The following is an 18386-nucleotide window of genomic DNA, read 5'->3' as shown; positions in this document are numbered from 1 at the left end:
CACAAGTTCCTTTTTAAGAATCCTTCTGCGGATCCCGTGACCATTTCACAGGGACCCAAAGGCATTAAGGCTACTACTGCCAAAAACCTACTCCCTCTGATAGAGATTCCAGGGCCCTGGACAGATGGGGTAAGAAGGTATGCACTTCTGCAACTTTGGCCATTAGGGCCTTAAACTGCCAGTTTCATATGTTAAAGTATCAGCAACATATTAAACCAAAAACTGAGAATAAACTTTAAAAACAGATAAAACCAAAGGACTGATGTAGACAAAAATGGCTTCCCGAACACACTGAGTGAATAAATAAATTTAATGTTAAGCGCTTTTCGTTTGATACAGTTAACAAACTTCTTCAGACAAAAGTATCATCTCACACAGGTCAAGTATATAATCATCTCACACAGGTCAAGGATGTATAAATGTCAAGCATGTGTTTATTGCAAATATATAATGGAATCCAACAGATTTAGAGTTCACGATACCCAGTTTAGTTTAAAATGTAGGGCAAACTGTAATTCCAAAATGATTGTTTATTTAGCCCAGTGCCAGGTTTGTCCCGCTTTCTACATTGGAAAAACGGAGAGAAGACTCCACGATCGAATTTATGAGCATGTTTATCCTATTAATAAGAAAAAGTCAGAAAATACATTGGCTAAGCATATATTAACCTGCCCTGAGCATAGCTTTAAATTTTTAGTGATAGATCAAATTTCTCACGATCTTAGGGGTGGCCCGGCATCCCTTAAGTTAGAAGAATTAGAGCTATTATGGCAGATAAGATTAAATGCCTATAGTTTTCCGAGCCTGAATGAATACTGCTCTATCAGCAGCATTTTAAACCTTAAAAGCTTAAAAAGATGAAGTGAAGTTTATTCATCCATTTTAACATCGACTTTGAATATTTTTAGTGTTTTTAAATCTATGTTGGCATGTATTCTTATACATTGTATTTGTACATTTTTATTTTTTCATTTTTTTAACTATTTTGTTAGTTACATGGTTGAGTTTAGGTAAGCTGTCAGAAGATGGTAGTATTTCTTTAACTGTGAGTATTTCTCCTTTTCTTTTAATGAGTACTAATTAAGCTTTTAATTAGAGTGTGTATATACTTGACCTGTGTGAGATGATACTTTTGTCTGAAGAAGTTTGTTAACTGTATCAAACGAAAAGTGCTTAACATTAAATTTATTTATTCGCTCAGTGTGTTCGGGAAGCCGTTTTTGTCTACATCAGTCCTTTGGTTTTATCAGCAACATATTATTGGATTGCTTAAACAGAAAATGATGGTGATTCCTGACTGTGCTGAAAATAAAGAATTATAGGATTTAATGCATTCTGCTGAACAAGTTGGAAATCATACTTTGCAATGTGGTTTTGATTCATTAGAGGCATCTTGCAGGGCTGCTGTCAGTGGGTCTGTACTTAGAAGGCATGCTTGGGTTAAGCAGCAATCTTTGCCAGATCATATTAAAGTTAAATTACTGGATGCTCCCTTAAACCAAGACCGCCTGTTTGGCAACAAAGCAGAAGAAGTACTTAAAAAGATGGAGGAAGAAGATAAATCTATGCAAACTGTTAAATATTTCTTGCAAGTACAGCCTCCCAGATTTAGTAGGCACTAGCCCTCTGATAATTGGTCCTTTCCTGCCTCTTCCAGGCCTTATCAGTCCAAACCCAGAACCATCAGAATGCCCAGGCTTCAGCCCCAAGGGACTCAAAGGCCTAAGCAGTGGGGGGCTCCCAATTCCAAAGCTGGGAGTAGTAAGACACCCCCTATGGTAAACTGTCACAATGACTTAACTTTACACCTCCCAAGCCCTGCTCTACTGACTGTTCCTTTAGGGGGAATGATCGCCCTGCATGCAAAAAACTGGGAACTCGTTACCCAAGACAAATGGGTTTTAAATATAGTTTCCCAAGGATACAGATTTCACTTCCACTCCTTACCAACCCCAAACGGTTGGCCAGACCTACCCCCAAATCAGTGGACAGAGGCTCAAAAGCAAATTCTCTCGCTTCTGAGCATCAGGACTATTCAACCTGTCCCAGAAGAAGAATGGGGGCAAGGTTTCTACTCAAGACTTTTTCTGGTACCCAGAAAAGACAATTCCTGGCGTCCTATCCTGGACCTGTCTATCCTAAACTCTTTTTTGGCAATTCCAAAATTCAAAATGCTAACTCTTCATCAGCTGCTTCCCGTGCTAGGCAAAAATGCATGTCTGGCAACACTTGATTTAAAGGAAGCCTACCTGCACATCCCAGTCAGGGAATCTTGCAGAAGATACCTACGCTTCAGAGCAGGCTACATGCACTGTCAGTTCTCTGCACTGCCCGTCGGCTTATCTACTGCGCCCAGGGTATTCACAAAGTGCCTAGCTCCAGTCATTGCATTTTGCAGGCAAAGAAATATTCAAATATACCTATATCTGGACAATTGTCTAATTCAGGCAGAAAGCCAGGACATACCATTAAATCATCTGGCATTTGTAAAGAAATTACTGACTTCTCTGGGGTACACCATAAACAAAAAGAAATCACATCTAGTACCCTGCCAACAAATTGTATTCCTGGGAGCAAGCTTGAATACAACTTCCCAGATGGCCTACCTCACATCAGAGAAACAAGTTCATTTGATAGCCTACTTCAAAAAACTGGTCATAAAGACCCAGCTGTCTGCAAGGAGAATACTGCAAGCCCTGGGGTTCATAGCCTCTTGCATTCTACTAATTCCATATGCAAGACTGCATATGAGGAAACTACAATGGTATCTAAAAAGCCTATGATGTCAACATTCTCAGGACCTACAATCAATGATTGCTATCATACCTTGTCTAAAGATAGAGTTCCTTTGGTGGGCAGAGGCTTGTCACCAAAACAAGGGACTGCCATTCCCTCTACCCCCTGCCACCCAAACCCTAACAACAGACGCATCAGATTATGCATGGGGGGCTCACTTGGCAGGGCAGTGCATTCAGGGCAAATGGAACCCGAGTCAAATGCACCTGCATATCAATCAGAAAGAAATATTAGCTGTACAGAATGCTCTGACAGCCTTCAAGGACCACATTCTTCCAGGACAATTATTGGTAAAGACAGATAACACCACTGTTATGTGGTACATAAGCAAGCAGGGGGAACCCACTCATACCCTCTCTGCAGACTAGCCATGGCTCTATGGAACACAGCCTTGAGCTACCAAGTGCACCTACAAGCTCAATTCCTGCCAGGCAAGCTAAATACACTGGCAGACGACCTAAGCAGAAATCTCATGGACCCTCACTGTGGGAAACTGGATCCAAAGATATTCAACATTTTGAGAAACAAATGGGGGATCCGAGAGATAGATCTGTTTGCCTCCCCTCAGAACTACCATTTGGACAAATTCTACACAAGGACTCACCACAGACAAGCTTGGAAAGTGGATGCTCTGTCCTTCACATGGAAAAACCTATCAGTTTATGCCTTTCCCCCTCTGCCTCTCCTCTCCAAAGTGCTACTAAAGATCAAACAGGACAAACCAAGGACAATACTTATTGCATCAGACTGGCCATGACAACACTGTTACCCCCTCTTGCGCAGTGTGTCACTTCTGGAACCATGGCACCTGCCTCAGACCCCTGCCCTGCTGTCCCAGCAGGAGGGCCAGATTCTACACCCACAGCTTCAAACCCTGAACCTTGCAGCCTGGCTGATTTCATGATCACTCCATAACCATCCCTCAGTAAGCAAGTGATGGATGTCATTCTGGAGGCAAGGAGGCCTAGTACTAGAAAATCTTATGCTGAAAAATGGAAAAGATTCTGTTCCTGGAACCAAACACAGGGGATGGACACAACTGTGCCCAATTTACCGCACATTCTTCAATACTTAACTGAGATGCTTCACAAAGGTCTTTCCTTCTCCTCCATCAAAATTCATGCCTCGGCCATTTCAGCTCATTATAATACAGAACCACCCCTCTTCTCTCATCCACTGCTTAAGCAACTCCTCAGAGGGGCCAAAAAACTAAGACCACCCACGAGAGCCCCTACTCCAGCCTGGGACCTTAACTTTGTTTTGGAAAAGCTCACTCTACTTCCCTTTGAGCCAGCTGCAAATGCAGAGTTGAAATTCCTTTCTTGGGAAACAGCCTTCCTTCTAGCCATCACTTCAGCAAGAAGGGTGTCTGAATTACAGGCCCTCATGGCAGTGGAGCCTTTCATCATCTTTCATGCAGATAGGGTGTCCCTCAGGACCAATCCCTCATTTATGCCCAAGGTGGTATCCAGTGTGGCCCTTAATCAGTCCATTCATTTTCCAACCTTCTTTTCTAATCCACAGAACAAAGGGGAACGAATTCTGCACTCCTTGGATGTGCACAGACAACTTAGATTTTACTTGGACAGGACTAAGCCTCTCAGGAAATCTGAACAGCTGCTGGTTGCATTTGCTGCAGGGGCAGAGGGGAAGGCCATTTCAAAGCAAATTATTTCTAAGTGGATAGGCCACTGCATTTATTTCTGCTATAAGCACCATGGAAAACCTACCCCACTGGGAATAAGACCACATTCAACCAGGGCTGCATCTACCTCCACAGCCTTTCTCAGAGGTGTCCCTACCAGGGACATCCTAGAAGCTGCTACTTGGAGTTCTGTACATACCTTCACCAAGCATTACCACTTGCCAATTTTTTCTAAATCCAGAGCTGGTTTTGCCACTGCATTTTTGCAGGGCCTTATAGCTGGTCCTAATGCTGTCTAATTACCTCCTCCCTTCCTTAGCTTTGCGAATCTACCCAAATGTAATGACTGCAACAGTGAAACATGAAGAACATAGTACAGTTGTGTACACTTACCACAAATGTAGATGTTTGAGTATATTCACTTTTGCAGTCCTGGTTACCCTCCCTCCAGCCCCCTGATGACTTCGGCTGCATGCTTTATACCCCTAACTACCTGACGTCATGGAAAATGAGACAGCAACCGACGCAGGACCCAAGACTTTGGTAATCAGGCTGACTGAGGGCTACTGCAAGCAGATAACCCAAATGTAATGACTGCAACAGTGAATACACTCAAATATCTACATTTATGGTAAGTGTACACAACTGTACTTTAACTGACTTGCTTAGAGTCTCACAGTTTTACTATGAAACAATGAGTTCCTGAAAGTTGGCACTTCAAAAAAGTGAAAAAAATTGCCTGAACACCAAGAGGGCAAAAAAATCCTTTTTTATTGTTTTTTTTTTTTCAGGGAGATTGAGTCTTCCTGAACCCCCAGTGTGGGGTCATGTTCCCCCCACCCCAAACTTATGTATACCAACTCTGAGGTCGCACCAGCTTGAAGAAGGGAGAACTCTCCCTAATAAGTGAATCATTGCCAGCATAGAATTAGAAATCTCTCCGGCAATGATTTCTTATGGAGAAAAGCATTCGGCCGTATGCCATTCGATTGTTTTTTCTGGGGCATACTGAAGCTCACAAAATTTATCCTTGAGATTGTCTAAGGAAGCCAAGTCACCCAGTAGGCAAGTGGAGGTGGAAGGAATCAAAGCCATGTACCTTTGATTAAAGGAAGTAAATCATTAAGAGCTCAGAGCCTTGATTCTCTGCTGTAAGTCTAGGTTACCCAACATTCCTAAGCTGTCAAGTATTTGCAGCCATTGGTACAGATTCATTATTTTATTAAACACCTTTATTGAATTATCACTTGTGACATAGGCAAACCTACATTTATATAAAAGTAAACAAACCATATTGACAAGTTCACATTTATAAACATTGCCTATCACATATATTGTTATATATCATATATTCTAAACAAGCAATAATGCCCAATGGAGTGGGTGTCTTTATGTGTAATTAACGCCTGCCTAGGGGTGTTATGAGGCCTGACGCCGAAGGGTGTTAATTACATATTAACACACACCCTGGAGGGCATTATTGCACTTAAAGGATGGGCTCTCTGTAAAATTATGTTTTAGTTACTTATTTTTTTAAGTACTATATTATTTTTTATATATTTTTGATGTAAAATAGTAACTCCGCTTAATGTTTCAAACTTGCCTTATTATATGTTAGTGGTTTTGGATGAAGCATTTTACATCCAAAATAAAACACTTAAAAAATCCAGGTATTTACTTTATTTTTTGGTCCCTTACTCCAAAAATGTTTGGTTTATTGCCAGTCATTGGAGACAGAAGTTACTAAATAATGACATACATTTGAGTTTTAGTTTTATTTCCTTCAGAAAATTCATGCTACCACAAATCCTTTTATTTCAGCAAGTTTGTAATTTTATAAGAACAGTAATTAAAATGTATTCTTATTTTTGAGCCTTTGTTCCCCTTTTATTTTAGGTTTTATCCAGATTGCTTCAGCTGAAGGGTCCAGAGGTATACAAACCTCTTTGCTGCTGCCAGCGGTAGATCGCACTCATGTTCTCTCTGTCTCTCTCTCTTACACACACACACACACACACACACACACACACACACACACAGACCTCTGCGTCAGAAAATGCATGTTAACACCACAAGTTTAAAATATGTTCCTATTTTGAGCCTTTGTCCCATTTATTTTACGCTTATCCAGATACCTTGATCTAAGAGCATACCTCTCAACTGAAAATATTTTTGTAGACTATCCAGATTTTTGCCTCATATTTTGGGTTTGTTCTTCATAAAAAAATGTGTTTTTTGACAAACCACTGGGATGATCTAAAGATCTAAGTCGCTAAATAATGACATGCATTTTAGTTTCAGATTTCATATCCTTCAGAAAATACATACTGACACAAATTTGTTATTCTAGCAACTTTTTAAGTTTATAAGAGCAATATTTAAATTGTGCCTTTATTTCTTAGCATTTGCCTCCGTTATGTCAGGCTTTGTCCAGATTTCTTGTGCTGATAGATTGAGAATTATGTCTGAGGTCGAGAGGTACACAAAACTGCTGCTGTTGCCAGGGGATGGCAAGATCGCTTTCACACTCTACTGAGATCTGTCTCTCACCCACACACACATGCGCACACACAGAGTCTCTTCTGCTTTGCACGCATTCACTCACACTTGCAGACAGAAATATAAACATGCATACGCACACACTTTTTTCTGTTTCGCTTGATCGATCTCTTTCTTACTCTCAGATGCATGTTTTATTTTAATTTTTTTTTTTTTTATTTTACACTCGCTTGACAGCAAAAGGACTGCTTAACGAGTGTAAAATAGCTCACTTGCTCTCACTTTCACTGACATGCACGCAGTTACACATAGACATAAACACACAATTTTTTTTAAGTTGTCTTCTGTTTTTTTTTTTTTTTTCACATTTTAAATTTGCTAAGTAGCAAAAATGCTGCTTAGCGAACATAAAATAATGGCGGTTGTTCAGTTTTCTCAGTTCTAGCTTCTCGGCAGCTTGATATGCTGCTGTGAAGCGGTAGACTTGTTTTTCAGTGGGCATTACTTATACAAGTCAGGGTGCTAATGTACAGTTTGCCCATTCTCTAAGCAACATCACATCAATCCTTCCATCCATCAGTGCATCCATCCACAACCTCTTTTTTCCCATTTTTGCACATGTGATCAGGGTGTCACTTCAACAGATACAATTGTCTAGAGCTAAGGTTTACACAGACTAATGACTAGACCTGCTGCTGTAGTTCTTCTACACCATACACTCGTATGCACACTCACACCTATGGCCAATTTAGAGGGTCCAGTCCACCTGCTGCACGTCTTTGGAATGTGGGAGGAAACTGGATTACCTGGAGGAAATGCACACAGACAAAGGGAGAAAATCTAGACTCCGCACAGAAAGCACCCCAGATGAGAACTGACCCAGGAACCTAAGCAGCATTACATAAATTATTCAATTCCTGCCTTCCCACCTCCTCCAAATCTTTTTCTTGCAAGTATTGTTCCCATAATTTCCATTTTTTGTATGTAACTTTCTCCTACCCCTATGTATCCCACCTCCTGTTTTTTTGTGTGTGTTACAATATTCACTATTTCAAGTATAGTTGATTTAGATTTTGATTTCCATTTTCTATTAATTGCTTTTTTGGCAGCCACCGTAATTAAACTTATCAGTACTTTGCTATGTCTAAGCAATTCAGGTCCTGTATCCCAGCTCAAAAAATGATAAATGATTTCCTTAGTTACACTCTTTGCTCAGCCAGTAGTCCTGACTTGTGAGACATTTTTAAAGTTTGCCAACTCATTACACTATCAAAACATATGTTCCCAGTTACCTCTTTCTTCCCCATCACACCTCCAACATTTGCAGTCTACTTGAGGAAAAATTCTTTGGAATCTGATTGGGAGTATAAAAAGTATCTGTGCAGGCACTTCTAGGCAAAATTCTTAAGCTTCTAGACTTTGTTGTATATTTGGGAGCCATAAATATGTCTTCCCATTGTTTCTTTGTGGATTGCATATCTAACCTCTCTTCCCAATCTTTTATGACCTCTTCTGATTTACTCCTATAGTTATCATGCAATATTTTACATGCTCTACTAATTATCCCTTTTTTAACAGCAGTTTTTTTTTAGATTCAGTTAAAAACTTAAACAGTGCTGGTAGGGACAGCAGTCACTAGCCTGCAATCCAAATGTTTTTTTTTTTTTTACTTCTTCCCATTCTATTACTTTTCCTTCACTAATTATTTGTTCCCAGTAACATGGCTTCTTTGCCAGCTTCCTCCAGGAAATTCCAGACACCCCCCTTTTCTGTGTACCCCTAATGCTACAGATTCATCTTGATATTTTCTAAACTGGAGCCTCACTGAAATATATATGCAAGTCTCAAACATTTATCAATCGAGGGGTGTGAATTTGTTGTGGTCAGACTTGCATGCAAACTTCTAATTGCCATCTGTCCTCTCCTTCGTAAGCTGTTCTGTAATAAATACTTCACCAAGATCCTTTTGATCTTGAGATATTTCATTAAATTTAGTCACTCTTTCCATAGATTGTGCATTCACTGACTGGACTTTCTTATTATGTCTTACTCCTTTAATCCAGAACTCTGGTGTCCGGCTTCCCTTTGTGTCACTTTACTAGAACTGTGCTTAACACCTTCTCTGCTTATCTGCACACATTTTGCTAGCAGAATGCAGGTGACTAATCTACTTTGTAACATTGTATTCATGACTGTGATGACTGTTGCTCTACTCATGTTATAATTACCAGCTAATTACCTTACCCTACCAAAAAGAAAAGGCAATTGTTTTTAGAAGTTCCAGGAAGTTTTTTATCCCTTATTTATGTATTCATTCATTCATGCATTTATATGTTTATTTATTTATTTTTTATGTTTAATAAATGGGTAGGTGGGCTGGCCGCCAGACCCTTTTCAGCCATGACTCAAACCCTTCAGGACAACAGTTTGGTTCATCAAATATTCAGAGATACCACACTAGTTAGAAAAGCAAAGTAAAAATAAATGCTCTTGAAAGATAAAAAAACTGGTAATGCTTTCTTTTAAATTGTTCATTATAAATTTGTGAGGAGAGATGTAGAAAGTACAAAAAAATGAAATGCAGAATTATGTACTGTAGCCTTTAAGAATAAAACCGCTGTAAGTAAGATGTATAGTCAGTTATAGTGGTGAAGATGTTATATCTTTTTTTTTTTGCAATTCTTGCCCCTTGGCCCATTTGTTGCCTGAAAAAAGCACTGAGCTCAGGAGAGAGCAGAGTCACACTCACAGGGAATGCATATTTTGGCGATATTGTAGTCTACTGGCTCATCAGATGCGCAGTAGCAAGCGCTGCCCCAACCCCACCCCAGCTGGTTGACGTCTTGCTGTACTTATGAATAACCAAAAATGAAGTGGCTTCCTCAGCATGAGTATTCATTTTGATGAGTAATCGCAGTTATATTTAACAGATGAATTTCAAGTCCGTTTAAAGAATCATTAAGTGCATGCTTAGCTATTTCAGCATAACAAATGCTGGAATACAACCGCCAAATTGGCAAACTACTACAAGCAATCCTAAACCGCCGTATTACATCAACTGTACAAGAGATCCCAGTAAATATAAACAATTACTTTTTCCCCTTTGCTTTTGCAGGGGGCAAGCCCCCTGCACCCCCGTGTGGGGGTGCTGCACCCCCACCCCCCGCTATTTGAATATACCAACTCCAAGAACCGACTACAAGGGGGGTGCAGGGGGGGCTTGCCCCCTGCAAAAGCAAAGGGAAAAAGTAATTGTTTATTTTAACTGGGATTACTTATATAGGATTAGTTGTAGTACTTTATATTAAGCAAAAAGCAAAAGAAGGTCATTGCGCACCAGCATTACAAACAAATAAATAAATTATCACAGAAATGTATAGTACTGAGCTGCTCATCTACATTCGTTATATGCATGTAATCACGGGGTAATATACATGGCATGCCAATTATGCCTCATTTACTTACCATTTCCTAGGTTTTAGGCTTGTCAGTCACCCTGGCCACACCCACTCCTGCGCGAAACTGCCGGTGAGCCAATACACTACAGTATCGCCCATATTTCTTTCTGTGGTACTAGTGTAATGTGCCAAAGTGCTTGGGGGCAAGTGTGTGTGTGTGTGTGTGTGTGTGTGTTTTTTTTTAACTGTAAGAAATGTCATCCTGGATGTAACAAAATGAGATACTGCCAGCCCAGCTATATGTAATTTTGTAAGTAATTATATGTCATTTGTGAATATTAATATGATTTATATAGTAGTATGACAGAAGAAGATACTGTCATCCGTCTGGAATTTTGTAAGTGGTTGTGTGTCATTTGTGAATATCATGATTCATATGCCTGTGTTACAAATGTATTAGAACTGTATGACAGACACTTGTGCTGAAGATGTATTTTGTGAAGTACTGCGCAGAAATGTATGTACACTATTGTAACTGTTAAGATGTATGTATTTTAACACTGGAAACTGAAACACAAGAAATGGCTGAAAACTTAAATTATTGCATAACCACATAGTAAAAGGATGTTATCTTTCAGTTTCAGTCGACAGGAGATAAAATGTACTAGAGAAGTTTATTTTTTGTAGTGCCTTTAAATGTGTTGGAATGTAAATTATTTTACGACTTCCACCATTTGCCAAAAGATCTAAGGTCTATGTATGTTCACAGGTAGATCCTAAAATCAATGGTTGTGAGCCTGAGAACTGAAGTCAGATGAAAAAAAAATTGTGTCATTTTGCAAGTAACCCAGCAGTAGTATTTGGAATATTAATTTAAGAAAGTAACCCAGCAGTAATATTTTGAATATTAATTTAAGAAGTCTGTGAGAGAGAGAGAGAGAGAGAGAGAGAGAGAGAGAGAAAGAGAGAGAATATTCTGTATTTGTCTTTGACCTAACAGCAGCTGGAAAACCCATTCCCCACATCTGCCTTGCTCTGTAAGTAAGTTGACTAAGGTACAGTAATTTATTTTAGACTATCCCACAATTTTGTTTTAAATATTTTCTGTGATTTTGAATTCTGATGTAACTGTGATTGTTTACTGAGTATTTTCTTGTTATTTTATTGTTCATTATTAAATATATTTAAATCTTTTTTTGTGGCTGATATTTATGAGACATATTTAAGTTCTGAGAGTACTTGCATACTTATTTGGTGACACTGTGGGCCACTCCTAATAGCCTTGCTCTTGGTCAAACTACAATTTGTATTGATAGTAACATTACACAGTAAGATTGGACACCCTTTGTTAAGGGCCTTAGAGGAGCTGAGGCGTGGCTTGTGGCAGTCAAAACTACCGTATAGTCTGGGCAGAAGGGGGTATAGCTAGTAAACCTGTGCCAGCCTTTCCCAGGTGTGTGAGTGTGTGTGTGAATCAAATCTCAAAGAGTGTATGTGTTGTGCCAGCTACTTGGACAGGGACACAAAGCACTGATTGGACAGAGAGGGTGCTGGAGGTCTTGTCTTGACCACTCAGCTGAGATCTCAACTCTATAGCTGTGCCAGTGGGGAGTCTTATTGGGGATCTGAAGAAAGAGGGAGAAACTAGCCACGGATTGTGGTTTCTCTGTGCTCTTAAGGGAAATTTCAGTTGCTGCAGAGAGCCGAGTCTGGAAATAGTGTGTGTGTATGTGTCATCCTCCCAGTGTGTATGTCCCCCACTGTTGCTAATGGTGAGGATTGAGGCTTCTTGTTTACTGGGCCAGTGGTGGAGTGGCACACTGGAAACCACTGTATTAAAACTGACTTCTTTTGCATGTCTTATTTTAAGTAAGACCGTAATGGCAATTGCTTACGTCATGAAGATAATTAACATACCTCTTAACTGTCTAGATATTCACAGAATGTCCAGATTTTGCCTCATATTTTTAGTTGGTTCCTCATAAAATGTCAGTTTTTCTGGCAAATCATTGAGGAGTGATGCAACTAAATAATGACAGACAGTGAAGTGTTAGACTTTGGATCCCTCAGAAAATGCATTCTAATGCAAAACGTGCGATTCTATGAACTTTCTAAGTTTGTAAGAGGAATATTTAAAATCTGTCCATAAGTTTGTGCATTGACCCCCATACATTGTTTCACGCTTTGTCCAGTTTTCTTGCTGTGAGAGGTTGAGAGGTGTAATAATTAGTTGTGATTGTTTATATGTCTTCTTTGCTGTAAAGTAGTTGTCTTTAAGCTTATTTGTGGAATGCCTTTACTGACTTAGGGAGGGCTGACTGATAGGTTCATAGGTAGATACTAGGCTATCTGCCCTAGGGCATTTATAAGCGTAGCCAGAGTGCATTTGGCTTCCGCCTCCCTATTAGATTAGCCTACTGTGCCTCTGTAAAGTAGGTCACAGAAGGTACTCTTTTAAGATTAGTTTACTGTGCCTCTGTCTAGCAGGGACACAGGAGAGATCCCAGGGGTGAATTTGCGATTTCCCATCCACGCGTCTAAATTTCGCTTGAAGAGGGTCAGCGAGGGACTATGTTTATCATGAATTGGGATTCTATTCCAGAGTGAGGGGAGCCTCTGGGAAATGAATCTGTCCCTCCAGCATGTCCTATTTATTTTTGTGCTGAGGTTTAGGTCCCTGGAGCGTGTAGCTCTAAGGGACTTGGATTTTTTGAGGTGGAGCATGTCCATTAATTCTGGGTTTGACATGGCTTTGTACGTCAGGCATAGATCGCCTCTGAGTAGGCGGTAAGCAACTGAGTAGAGCTGGAGTTTCTTTAGTCGAGCTGTATAGGACATTTGTTTGTAGCCCATGATCCTCTTGGTGAGGTACTTTTGGGGTCTCTCCAGTTGCTGCAGGTGTCGGGTAAGGTACATCCCAAAAGGGGCATTGTATTCAATTATGGGCCTGATGAGTGATGAGTAGAGGGGCACAATGACCTCTCTTGATCTAGATGCGAACCCTTTCGTGATAAGGTGGGCTATATAGAAGGTCTTTCTAACTACTTTGGGAACGTGATTATCAAAGGAGAGATTACTATCTACGTTGATCCCCAAATCTCTTAATTATTTCTTCTGTCCTTAATGGATTACCACCTATGTGGTAATTTGTGGGCACCTTGTTTTTCCCAAAGGGGATGACTATGCACTTTTTAGCATTTAGCTTGAGGCCGTGGCTCTGGCACCAAGCATCCATCTCTGTGAGACCCTTTTGGAGGATGCTTGTGTCAGCTGGAGATTCGATTATGGCCCCCAGTTTGCAGTCATCTGTGAACTTTGTCAGCCATAATCCCCCCATGTTAGCCTGAACCTCAGAGAAGTATATACTGAACAAGAGAGGTCCCAGAACTGAGCCCTGTGGGACGCCACTTGTAACTGGTTTGGATTCGGACATGGCATCTGCGATTCTGACCATGTGGGTTCTATCTCTGAGCCAGTTTGCAACCCATCTTGTGATATAGGGGTTGATATTTAAGCTGGTAAGCTTATTTATGATGCCCGAGTGGGGTATTGTGTCGAAGGCTTTTGCGAGGTCCAGGTAGGCTGTGTGGACTACCTTGCCCTCATTTATGGCTTTGGCAACTGTTTCAAAGAAATCAACTAGGTTTAAGAGGCAAGATCTGCCCTTAACAAAGCCGAATTGGGTAGGGTCCAGTGTCTGGAGGCTCCCAATGTCTTTGTTTATGAGTTCCATGATAATACGCTACATAGCTTTACAGACCAGACTAGTCAGGCATATGGGGCGATAGTTTCCGGGGTCCGTTGTGGCACCACCTTTGTGGAGTGGGACCACTGTAGCTGTATGCCATTCTTTGGGTACATATTCTGTAGTAAGGCTAAGTTTGAACAGTGACCTAATGTGAGGGTTCAGTTCTTCCTGGAGCTCGTGTAAGACACAGCCTGGGACACCATCCGGTCCCATAGATGCTGTATTTTTTGCTTTGGAGAGGGCAGCTTTCACCTGTGCATCTGTGATGTCTGGGAGGTTACATTCAGCTGGGATAGGCATTTGCTCCTTTGGGGGGGAAGGGGGGGAGAAGTTTGCGCTGAATCTGTCTGCCAGGATGTTGGCTATGTCTGTAGGTTTGGTATATTTTGTACCGTTATGCAACAATTCAAAGCATATCTGGGAGTTTCCGCCTATGTTCCTGACATAACTAAAGAAGGCCTTGTGATTATCTTTAGTGTCTAGGGCAATTTCTTTTTCAAAACTGGCCTTTGATGATTTTATGAGGGATCGAAGTTTCTTGCTAATACTGATCAGAGATGCTTTCCCTTTTTGGGATTTTGCTCTGTCATGTAGTAGCTTCCTCCTTCTGTTGTATAGCTTAGAAAAGGGATGAGGCGAGCAAAAAGATGTATTGTAGTTATATTCTTATTAAGAAATTGACTGTGAAATTTGTTAAGGTTCTTGTATCTTGCATTCAAAAACTGGCTACAGGCTGCCAGTATCTTTTACTAACCAGGAGGTTGTATTTACATGTGAAAATTGTTATTTTCCGCCAGCAAGAAAGGAGGTTTAGCAATTAGGATAGCAGGATAAATAAAAAGACTGTAAGTTGTTGGCATTGATTTCCTGGGTCTCTGTCAAACATTTGTGTTACTTTCTAGCAGAAGCAAACACTTGTCACATACCAAAAAAGGCATTTTGCAGTTTATGTGATAATATAAATTCCTTTATGTTTCTGCATGAAGTACTCCTGACAGCAGTCAAATAAGACAAGAAATTGGAGTCAATGTAAATAAAATGGCTGGATAAATACCCTGAGGGAAATCTCAACCATAAGAGCAGAGCTGGTTTGTAAAATTGCTCTTAATGGCACAGAAGTATGTACTGACTTGTCATCATTAAGGTACAATGTTAATAATTTTTGTGGGTAAACAGAACATGTACTGTTTACTGCTCTAACAACTGTCACATTATTAAATTCCAGTCTGTTTGAAATATGTATTTATTTACAGTAATTGTTTTATTTTGTTCTTTAGTGAAACCAAATGCACCAGTCATTAGAGCAATCACATCTGTCCTACAACTGCCAAACGCACTGAAAATAGAATGGTCTAATCCTTTTCAAACTACAGAGATGAGCCTGAAGTACAATATCAGATACAGACCAGATAACACAAAGGACTGGATTAAGGTAATCTGATATTTGTATTTAAAAAAATGTTTACATCCGGAGAGGTTCCCCCAGGTCACCAATTTTTTTACCATTTGAGTTATGATGACAGGATGAGAAAGCTGCCAGACTCAATTTATGATGAGTGGGAGGGTGAGTGTGATTCCAATGAGGATTCAGTTGTGGATTATGTGCTGATTTTCAAGACTAAGTAGAGAGCTCATGAGGCTGGCATAAGAACAACTAGCACAAGAACAACAACAGAGAGAAGGAACTCAAGAATACACATAAAAAGAAAAAAGTAATACTGTTTATTCCTGTTTGACAGAATAAGTTGCAAGCAGCATGAGCAGGTCATTTCAGCATTGTGAGGAAGGTAAGCAACATTAATTATGTAGTCAAAGTTGCCGGGTAGGAGGCAGAAACACAAGCTCTACCATGTTAACTTGATGAAGCCTTGCCTTGATACAGACATTCGTACTTAATATTTGCACTGGGTTACTGGAGGAACAAAAGGAGTATCTTGTGGTAGACTTTTTGGTGAGGCTCTGTGTGACACTTCACTGGATGTGGTAGCACTGTTACAGCAGCTCTCCTGTATCCATGTTCAGGAAATCTAAGCGGAACTACAACAGTTTGATGAAAAGTTCACTTCTGTACCACAATGTTCCAACTGGTGGAGCTCTATGTGGACACAAAATCAAGAGCTAATCAAACAGACTGCTTACAGGATTCTGGAGTGAGTCAAACAAAGCAAATTGAAGGACCTGCAGGAGATGTTTTTTATCTGGGAGAGATACAGGAATCCAAAAGCGTCTGCATCTCAACACAGTGGTAGTGTTTAAAAATAACAGAAGCACCAGGTTTTGCATAGATTATAGGAAATTTATTTATTTATTTTATTTTACATTTGTTGACCAGGATAGTCCGACTGGATACATGTCCATTTTCAACTGAGGCCTGTGGAGAAAAGCTCCAACATAGATACATTCAGAAAAAAATATTACATATAGTAAATATTTATGAGAAAAAATTATTTTTGCAGACTTGTTCAAGCATGCTAGATTTCAGATACAACAAATGCAGAATTAAATTTATTTTTTTTAGTTAGTTTTTTAGTTAGGTAGTCAAGCAGAAGCAAGATGCTTATCTCATACCTAGATAATATGAAGCTTTGGGGAAGTTAAGTGGAGCTAAGTTTCTTACTACTGTTTACAGAAGGCTTATTGGCAAGTACCCTTGACACTTGCAGTAAGGATTAGAATAGCTGTTGTCATCCCATTTGAGATTTATGATTTCACCAAGATACCCTGTGGAATGAATAGGTGCTGAGCAGACTGAAAGTAACAGGGTTAACAAATTAAGGTCAATACACATCAGGTAGGAATGGCAGAAGTATCTTAATCGTGGACATCAAATAGGTGGTGGAAAATATTTGCTCAGAGCTTGCCAAGGTAGAAGCAATACAGGAGTAATCTATTTCTCATAACAAAAAGCATGTAGTAGCATTCCTGTGAAAAGTCTGATATTGGAGAATATTTGACCCTCAGTATTGGACCACAGCTACTCTGCTTTCAGACTTTACCTGATAGAGCATGCCAGATAAGTTTATCTGGGTGCTGGCTTGTTTACAAGGATTAAAGAATCTCAAGGCTGCCTTAAATTGACTCCCTGTACTAGCCATCTCTGATTATAGCCAAGAATTTATGTGGGTAGATGCTTCAAACCACAGAATTGTGTCTGTAGTTAACCAGGTTTCCCCAAAGGAAGAAAAATTTTATTATATTTTAGTTGCAGAATCCAGCCAAGGGAAGAATCTTAAGAAGCTGTGGAGAAGATGTATTTATTTTTGTTTTGAATTTTATAAATGGGGCAATTTGGAGTCCTTTCCTTAAGTTATTTTTACTTTTTCTCAAAGGTTGGGTGCTTTGCATTCCCACAGTATGACAATCTAGCACTGGAAGTGATGTCAGTAATGCAGATGTAGATGACCTGTCAAGGCAGGGGATTGTGCAGTGTAATTTGAAAGCATCTTTAGCCCCTAAACTTCATTTCTTGTTAATATTGCAAGAAAACGTGCTTTAGTCAGGAAGGGGGATATTTGTGACAGACTGTATAAAACTTTGGAGTTGTATTTCAATAAAGATGCAGTAAGATGTGAAGTATACAAAAACTGTGCTCGGATAAAGTATGTTTATTTGTCAGCAAAAAATCTAAATGAAATACTGTGCAATAGATGTCTTTGCAATGAAACATGCAACAGTGTAACAAAGAAATGCATTGTGATGTAAGAAAATCCTACAATTATTTTTGTGAAGCTTTTTTCAAGTAGGCCCACACATACATTTACAGCTTATTTCCTGTCTATAGCTAATGTAACCTTATTCGGACTATACTTCGCCAGAGCTAACTGATTGTGGAAAAAATACATTTTGCGGTCAAAAACAAAGCCAAACAGGAAATACAGATTGTGGGAGAGCAGCTGTTTTGCATTCAAAAGTGTGCACAGAGGACATTTTTATATTGGGATTTCCTGTCTGGTATTCATCGTTTGTAAGTTGCCTATAACTATTAAATGCTTTAAAAGGTAGAAGCAGGTAGAATATTGTGAATGTTTTAGTTATTGGTTAACAAGACTAACATAACTGTAGTCAGTGTTTTCTGTATGTCATCTGTCTAAGTCTTTTGCTTTATATTTCCGTGTGTGTTTAGGGGATAGCTGCATATTTAATCTTACAATGTATATCGCTTAATTTTATTTTAGGTAAAGTTTTATTCAATTCAAATACCAGTGGTGGTTTATTAGTATATAATGAGAATCACTAAACTTGGTGTACTATTAACTGTATGATGACACAATATGAGCAGAAGGTAACTGACTTTAAAAGT

The 18386-nt window shown here is 39.6% G+C and overlaps 1 protein-coding gene across 5 annotated transcripts in view; it reads left to right on the top strand.

The window, feature by feature from the left end:
• The window catches only part of IL6ST (interleukin 6 cytokine family signal transducer), a 2713809-nt gene that overhangs the window by 1597259 nt on the left and 1098164 nt on the right, over positions 1–18386 (top strand). For all 5 annotated transcript variants that reach the window (XM_044063784.1, XM_044063780.1, XM_044063781.1 and 2 more), the window contains one exon: positions 15364–15518. In XM_044063784.1, the coding sequence (XP_043919719.1) occupies positions 15364–15518 (155 nt within the window). The remainder of the gene's footprint in view (positions 1–15363; positions 15519–18386) is intronic.

This window comes from Protopterus annectens, chromosome 2.part2 (genome assembly GCF_019279795.1).
Source record: "Protopterus annectens isolate FY-2018-M chromosome 2.part2, PAN1.0, whole genome shotgun sequence".
NCBI classification, from domain to species: Eukaryota; Metazoa; Chordata; order Ceratodontiformes; family Protopteridae; genus Protopterus; species Protopterus annectens.
This window is presented reverse-complemented; position numbering and strand designations above follow the sequence as displayed.